Source organism: Sus scrofa, chromosome 13 (assembly GCF_000003025.6).
Source record: "Sus scrofa isolate TJ Tabasco breed Duroc chromosome 13, Sscrofa11.1, whole genome shotgun sequence".
NCBI classification, from domain to species: Eukaryota; Metazoa; Chordata; class Mammalia; order Artiodactyla; family Suidae; genus Sus; species Sus scrofa.
The window spans coordinates 79,016,012-79,028,050 of record NC_010455.5 but is presented as its reverse complement, the minus strand read 5'-3'; the positions used below and the strand labels follow the sequence as shown (position 1 = coordinate 79,028,050).

Sequence of the window (12,039 nt, the reverse complement as noted above, 5' to 3'; positions counted from 1 at the left end):
AAGCCAAGCTAAGGATGGTATTTCATGTTTATCATTACTTAGAAGAGAAAAATGTAGCACCAAAAGGTAGGGTACTAGTCTGGGTTCACCAGAGGAAATCAGCTGCTAGTCTAGAAAAAGAACCCTCAAACCAACTTTTCCAACCCACTATTTAACCAACTTAGAACTATCTTACAGATGCTCATTCTCTTTGGGGGCAAAATATCCATCATTTGAAGTAGGGAGATTAGCATTCACACTTCTGAATAATAAAAAGTCAATTTCGATTTTATAGATAACAATCCCCTAAACATTTTATATAATTAAAGGGGCCTTAAAAAAGTTTAGCAATTTCTCAATTTCTATACATTAAAAAAGCTGAAGTATAGTTGATTCTATATACTTTCTAACTTATAATGTCTTATTTTCAATCACTATATAATATTCCAGTTTACTCAGGGAAACCCCCATTATAGGAGTGTCCACTGTGGCTCAGTGGGTTAAGAACCCAACTAGTATCCATGAGGATGCAGGTTCGATCCTTGGTCTTACTCAGTGAGTTAAGGATCTGGCATTGCCTTGAGCTGTGGCAGAGGCTGCAGATGTAGCTTGGATCCCGTGTTGCTGTTGCTGTTGCTGTGGCTGTGGTGGAGGCCAGCAATTATAGCTCTGATTCGACCCCTAGTCTGGGAACTTTCATATGCCTTGGGTGCAGCCCTAAAAAAAAACAGTAAAAAAGACAAAAAACAAAAAACCATTACATATTTTAGGTAGTTTCTAATGTCTCAGTACTATACCACAACCACGCATCTGCAATTATAATAATAAGCACTACATACTGGGTACTTTGTTACATGCAGTGCACTGCTCTGAATGCTTTACTTGAATTGACTCATTTGAAACATAGAAGTCTTGGGCTTACTCATTTTGGACAGTCTAATGGAGAAGCCAAGGAAAAGAAGAGTCTCCTAAGAATCTGATTCATTTTTTCTTACCTACCAACAAGTATATAACTAGAATAAATTATGAAGATAAGCCTCAATTAGCTTTGGCTAAGGCTTCTTTGCCTTCACAGGCAATACTTAGCAGAACAGCTAAGTAGGCAGGAGGGGGCTGCCTCCACCTCCTGTACCTCACTGTTTTTCACCTCTGTCTATATTTAGCCAATCTGTGCTTTGAGATGACCTGATAGTAACAGATTATTTTATAATCTTCAAGACATTTTTTACATACACAAGCAAATATATGAGAATGTTTTTTGCCGTATTTTAACATAAATGGTAGAATAAACTATAAATACTTACATATATTACATGGCCCTTAACATTTTATTTCCCTTATAATATACCTCAGCAATCTTTCATATGAGTGCATAAAGAGCTTTCTCATTTCATTTTTGGCCTTAATCCACTGTATGAACATCCCATACTTTAACCAGTACCCTATAGTTAGACGTTTAGATTATTATTAGTCTTGGAGTTATATTTATAAGTGATGGTGAAACACAATGCCTTTCTCTATACATAACTGTTCCCCATCATTTACAAGACATTGTACTTTTTAATCCTTCATATTCTTTGTCCCAACTGCAGCAAATATTTGTTACAAAAGAAGGTCTTCTTCCTCTCTGTGGTCACACATACATAGGATTGTGTAAAAACAACTGAAAGGAAGGAATTAGTGGCTAAACCAACTAAAGAAGAAAAACGTTTGTTCCATTTTTACCAAGTCTCTCTTTAGTCTCTCCAAATGAACATGCATGAACCTGGGGCTAGTGAAGTACCTAAGGGTTCCTCAGGGTGAGAAGTACCTAATTAGAAGTTAGAATTCCAATTAATACTATTATAAGCCTTTTTTTTTTTTTTTTTTTTCCGCTCCTAAATAAATCAGGGAGAGGAGTTCCCGTTGCGGCACAGCAGAAACTAATCCAACTAGTATCCATGAGGATGTAGGTTCGATCCCTGGCCTCGCTCAGTGGGTCGGGGATCTGGCATAGCCATGAGCTGTGGTGTAGATCGCAGAGCGGCTAGGATCCCATGTTGCTGTGGTGTAGGCCAGCAGCAGTAGCTCCTATTTGACCCCTAGCCTGGGAACTTCCATATGCTGCAACTGTGGCCCTAAAAAGCAAAAAATAAATAAATCAGGGAGATAATTTCAAAAATATAACTATGATTGGCTTAAAACACAAATACTTTAGTAATCTCTTTTGCTGACTCCCCTCCCCAAAGTATGAAAGTTTATTTCATATTTGATACCAGTAATGAAAATTTGTAAGTTAGTCTTAAAATGCTACTATGAATTTTATTTTGGTCTTTTATGTAAACTAAACAATACAAAAATAAAAGGTTTTTATAATTAACCACAATATAGAGATCATCAGATCAGTTTTCAAAGATACATGTTGTTAGTGTATCAGCAGGGAAATTAATATTGTATTTTAGGCTATTTTCTATTGTCATTGAGTTTATAAATGCTATAAGGTTTGCTGAGGCCTAGTTATAACTCAGAATACTTAAAGTGGGTCATTTAATTTCAGTGGCTAATTATCAAGCTAAGAGAAAGCTGAGTTCACGTTTTTAATTATGTCTTCAGTTCTGTTATGGCATGAGGGTGCCTGTAAATTCTGGCTCAGCATAAGTCTCTTTCTAGCAAAAGAACTGGTGATGTAACAGTATTCCTCTATGATTTCAGCTAAAACAGCACTGAGAAGTTTCAGATAAGCAAGTCTAAAATTGTTGAGAAGTTTCTGATGAGTAATTCTAAAAACTACTTGGGTAACTTCAGTAATGGGATTATTCAAACTTTTCATAATTTACATAATAATTTGACAGAGTAGTTATACTTCCAAGTCTAATTTTCAATGCCCGTTTGGGATTGTTGTAATTATGACTAGTAGTAGCTGCTGTGCTCTCAAGCACTCAGATGTAGACGCTAAAAGGTTTTTGTTTTTTTGCTTTTTGCTTTTTAGGGGCTGCACCCACAGCATATGGAGGATCCCAGTCTAGGGGTCAAATCAGAGCTGCAGCTGCTGACCTACACACAGCCACAGCAATGTGGGATCTGAGCCATGTCTGCAACCTAAATCACAGCTCACAGCAACACCAGATCCTTTACCCACTGCTTGAGGCCAGGGCCAAACCCACATCTTCATAAATTCTAGTTGGATTCATTTCCGGTGAGCCACGACAGAAACTTGATGCTGAAAGACTTTTAATGAGGCATAGAGTTCTGGAGTATCCTTCTCCACCTATTTGCCAGGGGCTTGTAAGATATCATTTAATGTTGGAAAATTCCAGACTCTATTAGTTCAACTCATTTTTAGTAAATGAACTGCAATGAAATTGTTTTCTCAAAGCTTTTCTTTGCCCAGCTCAAAAGATTAAGGAATTAATATCCCTAGTCCTGTGAGTTGGCTTACACACTGTCAAAGCAATCCAGGAAGAGGAACTTCAAAGACTTTTGACAAAACTCTTAAATTCTAAATGTCTTAAGTAGAAATAGAATAAGCTATGATAGCTAGGATTTGGGAGGTTTAAAGTTTTAAGGTATAATGTATAGATACTCTTTCTGAAACCAAGTGATTTAATTTATATTTGGGAAACTGTTCTAAAATAGCATAGATTTGTGATCTTCTTAGTTTAGTATGCAGTTCACTTTTCCTTCTTTCCTGTAGTTCCCCAAACTCCTCACTTTATATCTGTACTATAAATGATAGGTAGGTGAATAATAATCAGAAGATAAACAATGATTTGGTTAAAAGTTAGCAAATCATGGTTATCAAAAGAGTACATTCACTATGTCAACTATGAAGCAAAATAAGTAGCACTGAATAGCACTCTTCAGTTTAGGTTCAGGCTCAAAGAGAAGAGAAGAATCTCTTAGTTCTCTTTATGTGAGATTATTTAAAACAATTCTCAACAATGTGGGAACCGAAGGTATGAAGAAAACAAGTGCAATCATATACTGCTGGTAGGAGTATAAAACTGTATAACCTCCACATAAGACAACATGTGGTAAAATTACAAATGCACACACTTTTTGACTCAGCAATTTTGTTTCTTTTAAAATGTCTTACATACAAGGTATCTGCTGCAGCACTGCTTTGAAATATAACTGGAAGGAGTTCCTCTCGTGGCGTAGCAGAAACGAATCCGTGTAGGATCCATGAGGTTACATGTTCCATCCCTGGCCTCGCTCAGTGGGTTAAGGATTTTGTGTTGCTGTGGCCAGCAGCTGCAACTCTGATTAGACCCCTAGCCTGAGAACCTCCATATGCTGTGGGTAAGGCCCTAAAAAGGACAAAAAGACAAAAAAAAAAAAGAAAAAGAAAGAAAGAAAAGAAAAGAAATATGACTAGAAACAAGCTAAATGACCAACAACAGAGGACTGGTTAGATAAATTATTTTACATCTATACAATAAAATATTATATACCTTTTGGAAAAAAAAAAGAATGAGGAAGCTCCTTATGTACCGATATGGAATATCCCTCGAGATATTAAGCAAAAAATGCAAGGTGCTGGACAGTATTTATGATATGCTACCATGTATGTTTAAAAAAAAGAGGAAAATATAAACATAGGTCTGTTTCCATACATACAGATTAGCTCCAAGATACATAAGGAAGGTACATATTAAGACTTTATGTTATAGAGAACATTTATCCTGGCTCTTACTTTACAGCAGTGTGAGAAGATCTGACAGATGTACTCCTGGGTGTAGCGGGACCTGCTGAGCAGTGCCATGAGATGCGGTATCACCGTGGCATCCTGGAGTCAAAGGGAAGAAGAGCACAGAGACAAGGAACTCAGACATGGTGGGTGCCTCTAACAAATGATTTCCATAAGCAAGTACATATGTAAGCCTCTTTTCTTAATGTCAATAAATCAAGTTTCTTTAAGGAACACAGCAACACAAAAGTAACTTGGCCATCAATACTGTCTAGGCAAAGGACAAGGAGAGAGGCTCCAAATTTCATCCTTGACAACAAATACGTAGGAAATTCTCAATTTCTCTCCCATAAACAGCCTTCGCCCTCACAATAAAAGAAAATCATGTTAATAAGACAATATAAATCTAGTCTGAAACCAAAATACGACATAATAAGATATAATAAATAGCTTATAACGAAGAATTACTACATTAAAACAACAATTTTGATCTCAGATGTTTTGGCAAGTATCAGCAACAGGTTAACACTCATAACTGTAGTTAGCTAATTTCAGTCTTCGTAAGACAAGACAATTTATATAATAGTAACTTCTCACTTATAGCCCACTCCCTGCCTACTACAGAAACTTAGCAACATACATGATGGTATAGGAGAAGAATTGACCCAGCCTGCTGCAGGTCTCTCCAAAAATCTCCTTTTTGTTGAGTATAAGAATTAAACACTGAGGAGTTCCCGTCGTGGCGCAGTGGTTAACGAGTCTGACTAGGAACCATGAGGTTGCGGGTTCGGTCCCTGCCCTTGCTCAGTGGGTTAACGATCTGGCGTTGCCGTGAGCTGTGGTGTAGGTTGCAGACGCGGCTCGGATCCCGCGTTGCTGTGGCTCTGGTGTAGGCCGGTGGCTACAGCTCCGATTCAACCCCTAGCCTGGGAACCTCCATATGCCGTGGGAGCGGCCCAAGAAATAGCAACAACAACAACAAAAAAGACAAAAAAAAAAAAAAAAAAGAATTAAGCACTGAAAGGATATTTGGCCTGAACCACAGATGGAAAAGGAGACTTAGCTCAAGCCCCTCATCAATGCTGTTACAAGTCCTACAGCAATGCTTCTCAAGTGTGAATGTGCATGTAAATTCTCAGGGAACATTCTATATGTACAAATTTCTGATTCTGTAGGTCTGGAGTAGGACTTAAAATTCTACATCCATTCTAACTAGCTCCCAATTGATGGCTGATGCTGCTGGTCCACAGACCACACTTTGACAGAACACAACAGAGGCAAGGAAGGAAACTTAAAAAGAAATACCACTGTTTGGGATAAACAAGACTAGGGCTCCCCGTAGAAAGAAAAGAATGCCCAAGATACATAAAAGATAAGTAGGAAAATAGAAAGCTTTTTCCCCTTGCTTGTTAGTGTAACCCTGTGTTGTCATGAGCAGCTTAAAAATAAAATGAAAAACTTAAAAAGTCAGCTACTAAATGCCTAGGAAAAAAGGGAAGAGATGAGAATGTAAAGTATATGTCTATTTTACAGATGGGAGTGGTGCTCCAGGGATGACGGTGACAGTGGTTCCACTGACAGAAGACAGAGAAGCAGGTAGCAGCTAAGAGAGAAGTGACAATGAAAAGGAATATAAAAACATCTCTTGGGCTCCTAAAACTACTTCCACCTCCTTCCTTTCCTCCACTGCTGTCATCCCTCAGTTTTCCCATCACAACGCCCCTATCCCATTTCTTCACACCTGGCTCCTTTCTGCCAATTGTTATATCTCTGCAGTTTATGGTTGATTAAACAAGGCGAAGAATAGTTACATAATTCCCTAAAGTCACCCGCCCATCTTATGAACAGGGTCTCAAACTAGACATCTTGCCTTCTTCAACAGGACTGTGCTGTCTTTAGCTTAGTGCCTGAACTGCTGTGGCAGCAGGCTTCTACACAATCCAATCCAACTCAAAGATGTCAGTTAATCACACTGAAATTCTACTCTCTGTCATTATCCCACCCAACACTTTTCATGGATTCTCCACTGTCTCTGAGGCATAAAACTGTTTCATAATTTAGACATTCTCACTGTGAAAAATCACTTAATGTCTCTGTGCCTTTATTTTTCTTATGTAAAGAAGTTAAGTTGTTGTAGACTAGTGTTCTCCAAATGATGCACCCTGATCCATTAGTGGGTCATGAAATTGGTTTACAGAGAGAGGAGGAAGGAGTTAAATCGGTTGGCCAGGATCAATTTTTCCCCCACTACTAGGCTGGGAGTTGCGGAGAAATGTCTAGGGTAAAAAGGTGACTGCTTTAATTTCCATGTAAATATGACAATCGGAACTTCAGGAAAACAGACTGATATTTACTAGACGGAGATCTCTTCTATGTGGAATGCTTTGAGGAGGAGGTCTCTGATTTAAAAATGCTAACAGTAAACCTGTGGTTCTCAAAGAGTGGCCCATGGCCAGTAGCATCTCAGTTACCCACAGGGAACTTGTTAAAAATACATATTCTCAGGCCCCACCCCACACTAACTGAATCAGAAACCTGGAGGTAGGGTCCAGTATACTGTGTTTAATGGACTCTACAGGAATTCTGGTACATGTTCAAGTCTGAGAACCACTGTAGTAAAACAATCTAAGGATTTATGAGACATGGCTCTGTAAAGAATGTTGCACAAATCCCTGAAGTACAAAATTCAGATGTTTCATAATTTAGAGCCTCCCTGTTGTGTGAAGTGACCCACAAACCTCACTTTCAGTCCATATGTATCATTACAGGCCGGAAGAGCAGGAGTCTGATGTAGGAAAAAAAACAAAAACAAAAACTATGGAGGCACATGACATATCCCCTCTCCCTGGTTGTTTTGCCTCTGACTCCTGACTGCTTATATTCTTGAAATATTTGTAAAACATGATTCTAGACAAGACTGCCGATTCACAGGTATCCACTTTGACATTCTCTCTCTTTTTTTTTTTTTTTCATTTTTAGCTGCCCTGCCACATACGGAATTCCCAGGCCAGGGATCATATCCCAGCCACAGGTGAGACAGACGCTGCAGCTTCAGCAATGCAGGATCCTTTAACCCAGTGTGCTGGGCCAGGGATGGAACCTGCATCTTGACACTGCAAAGAAGCCGCTGATCCCATTGTGCCATAGTGGGAACTCCCTGCCTTGCAATTGTGTGTGTTAGCTCAGAGAATCACAATCAGCATTTTTTCAAATTTTTATTTATTTTTCTTTTTAGGGCCATACCTGTGGCATATGCAAGTTCCCAGGTTAGAGGTCAAATTGGAACTACAGCTGCCAGCCTACGCCACAGCCAGAGCAACGCCAGATGCGAGCCACACATGCAATCTATGCCACAGTGTGTTACAATGCCAGATCCTTAACCCACTAAACAAGGCCAGAGATTGAACCCACAACTTCATGGATACTAGGTGGGTTCTTAACCTGCTGAACCACAATGGGAACGCCAGCATTTTTTTTTTTTTAAGTGAAAAGGACAGAACAGAAATCAGAAAGTACCACATTTATGGAATTATCTTGTGAAGATTACCTTAGGATATTCCCAATCCCCACCCCCTACAAAGACACACAGTGTGGAGGTGGAAAATATATTTCTTACTGTGGATTGTGGATTAGAGTGTTTGAAAAACACTAGCCTGGGTAATTTTTATTTAGTTCCATGTGGGAGTTCCCACTGTGGTGCAAGGGGATTGGTGGCATCTTTGGGGCGCTGGGACACAGGTTTGATCCCCTGCCCAGCACAATGGGTTAAAGATCCAACATTGTACAACTGCAGATGAGGTCTAATCCTTGGCCTGGGAACTCCATATATCTCTAGGTGGCCGGGAAAAAAGAAAAAAAAGAAGAAGAAGAAAAACAAAGTCCCATGTAATTAACAGATACAAGCACCCCCTAAATAATCCCTAAAGTTTCTGAAAACCACCAAATGACCCTAAAAATCTCTGGATTCTCTCACATGTATTCTCTGATTCTAACTTGGCAAGTAAACCTCTAACAAGCTGCTCTAGTTCACCTCTCCAGCACTGTCCCACATATTCGTTCTTACAAAGATCTCTTCTAGAACAGCTTCTTTCCTCTCCACTTATTTATTTATTTATTTAGTCTTTTTAGGGCCATACCCCTGGCATATGGAAGTTCCCAGGCTAGGGGTTGAACTGGAGCTGTAGCCACCAGCCTACACAACAGCCACAGCAATGCCAGATCTAATCCGCGTCTGCGACCTATACCAGAGCTCATGGCAATGCCGGATCCTTAACCCACTGAGCAAAACCAAGGATCCAACTTACATCCTCATGAATGCTCGTCAGATTCATTTCCACTGAGTCACGACAGGAAATCTTACCCATTATTAAAGACCCAGGTCAAATTCTACCTTGTCTATAATACCTACTCTACTGGATTTAACCTAAAGTGAGCACATTAAATATACTGCCTTAATTTGGTTACATTTAGAAATCAAGAAGTCTTTTTCAAAAAAAAAAAAAATCTTATAAATTCCTCAAGGTCTGAGACTATCTTTCACTTCTTTGCAAAGTCTAGAACACTTATGTTTGCAAATTAGGAGGCACTCAAATATTTCTTGAGACTTTTCCATAACATAACATGGTTTTAATAGTTATGATAACTATGAGTTTTGAGATACTAAGTAAATTAAAAGTAAGCAGTTAGTAAAATATATCATGATTCGAAAACATCTAAAACTCACTGTATACAGTAGTTCCTCTGGAGTCACGGGACTGGTGAAGATGGTGCGCAGGCATCGGAGACAAGCTTCAATGAACTTCAGGTCTGGGGACAGTAGTCCTAGTAATAGAAACCTATTTGAGACTCACCCTTTCAACTCGTATTTAAAATACTGCAAGCTGATTCTCATTTTTACTTATATAAAAATGACTTCCTTACATACCTTGTAGTAAGGCAGGGATAATATGGCAATCTAGTAGAGACTTAACATTGTTTTCAGTACCCATAGCAAGACTTCCCAATACCACTGCACATTCAGTTTTCAACTCTGTGCTTGAAGTTTCTTGCTGAAGCAAGTATAATAATCTAAAAAGAAAGAACTTGATAAACAGAAGAGACTAAAAAACTTATAAGCACATGTTCACTAAAAGTAACGTTACAGAAAGAGACTGCCAACACATCCTACACACTGAAAATACGGTTGACAAGCTCATAGAGGGCTAGGAATGGTTGTATTTTTCTATCAGCTGCTAATTTAATAAAGGAATATCTGGAGGGGGAAATCTAGAAGAGATTTTCTTCATTTTAGCAATAGAACTGTCATATAATATTAGTTTGTAAGAACTGTAAATCTGAAAGTTGTCTACAAGTGATCTCTGTGGAAAGTGCAGCATCACAGTCCATGTTTTCTGCCACTCCAGCACCTAAAGACTTCCAGTGCCAAGTGCTCCTGGATCTTAAGGACCTTGAATATCCAGCAGTGTAGTTCACAGATCACAGCGGTCTAGACTGGAGGGAATATTCAGAGTCCTTGCGCAGCTCCTCAGGCAAGGGAAGCTCTCTCTTCTTTCTCCAGTTTTCCCACTTAGGGATCAGAAGATTCTCCTATGTCTACTCCAGCCCAGTCTTCCAAACAACTACTCCCTCAACTCTAATCATCCATGACTTATGACCACCTCCCTCATATTCTAAGGTAGAACCTTTGTGCTCCCTAAAGCATATTTATATACAATAAGCACTAATCCCCTAAGAAAGGCTGCTGAGGGCTTTATAGTTTAGACTGAAGTGTGTATTTGAGGTCAATTATGATTAAAAACAATAAAACTATTAATTCTATATTAAAAGAAAGAGAAGGGAAAAAATCAAAACATTAAAAAAATTCTGGGAGTTCCCGTCGTGGCGCAGTGGTTAACGAATCCGACTAGGAACCATGAGGTTGCGGGTTCGGTCCCTGCCCTTGCTCAGTGGGTTAACGATCTGGCGTTGCCGTGAGCTGTGGTGTAGGTTGCAGACGCGGCTCGGATCCCGCATTGCTGTGGCTCTGGCGTAGGCCGGTGGCTACAGCTCTGATTCAACCCCTAGCCTGGGAACCTCCATATGCCGCGGGAGCGGCCCAAGAAATAGCAACAACAACAACAACAACAACAAAAGACAAAAAGACAAAAGACAAAAAAAAAAAAATTCTGAATGAAAACTTACAGCGATTGTGCATAAAACTTATTCTTGGTAGCAAAGGCAAAGAAGTTATACAAGCTTATTAATTCATCAGAAGAAATCAAACTTTCTATGCTAACTTAAAAACCAGCAAATTCTAAAAATTAGAAATCTAGAAAGAAAAACAGGACTAAAAAACCGAGATTTTTTTTGGGGGGGGGGGCTTTTTAGGGCTGCACCTGCAGCATATGGAAGTTCCCAGCCAGGGATCAAATCAGAGTTGCAGCTGCCGGCCTATACCACAGCCCAGCAATGCAGGATCCATGCAGTGTCTGCGACCTACACCACACCTCATGCAACACTAGATCCTTAACCCACTGAGGGAGACCAGGGATCAAACTGCATCCTCATGGATACTAGTCAGGTTGTTACCGCTGAACCACTATGGAAACTTCCCAAGAATTTTCTTTAATTCAAAAAAAGTTTTGAGAATCCTAAGAAATTATTACCCAATCATAATAAAATCTCTAGGGCTCTAAGAAAACAGGGAAGAATCAGACTGGCATATACTGCTTATCTACGCAACATGGGCTTTTATGGCAGGGTCAGTGGTCTTCTTGAAACTCTGAAAAGTATTAACATATGTGCTTCATATTCCATTTTCTGGTACTTCAATTTTTTTTTTTTTTGAGATGCTTCATATTCTTCAAAGTATTTCTTTTATTTATTTATTATGCTGCACTTGCAGCATGTAGAAACTCCCAGGCCAGGGATCAAACCCGTGCTGTAGCAGTGATCTGAGTGGTTGGAGTGACAATGCCAGATCCTTAATCTACTGTGCCACAGGGGAACTCCAATGTATTTATTTTAAAAAAATAAGAAGCTTTTCAAAAACAGGATAGACAGCACAGAAAAGAAATGAGTGTTATGGTTGAGAATTAGAAATACATTTGAAACCCACTATGAATAGTAGAAAAGGAGATGAGAGCACACCCACCTTGGAACAGCTCCCAAAACAATGAGGTTGGCTTTCTGCTTGTTGTTTCCAATTACAGCATTTTTCATGTCTCTAAATTTAAGAGAAGAGAAAAGGGTAAGGTATCTTAAGACATCACAGAAAAATAAAAGATCAATTCATCCTACTTTTTCTTTATTATGCAACATCTTGGATTGGCAAGTACAGAAGCTAGTGACAAAATGCAAACACTGACGCTTTTCTACCTGGAATGCCAAACAGAAGGGACAGAGATAGGTGC

The 12,039-nt window shown here is 39.2% G+C and overlaps 1 protein-coding gene across 1 annotated transcript in view; it reads right to left on the bottom strand.

The window, feature by feature from the left end:
- Positions 1 to 12,039, bottom strand: part of ARMC8 (armadillo repeat containing 8) — a 103,017-nt gene that overhangs the window by 57,650 nt on the left and 33,328 nt on the right. Inside the window, 4 exon segments of the mRNA XM_021069500.1 lie at positions 4,655 to 4,747; positions 9,372 to 9,469; positions 9,573 to 9,715; positions 11,781 to 11,852. Coding sequence (XP_020925159.1) covers positions 4,655 to 4,747; positions 9,372 to 9,469; positions 9,573 to 9,715; positions 11,781 to 11,852 — 406 coding nt within the window.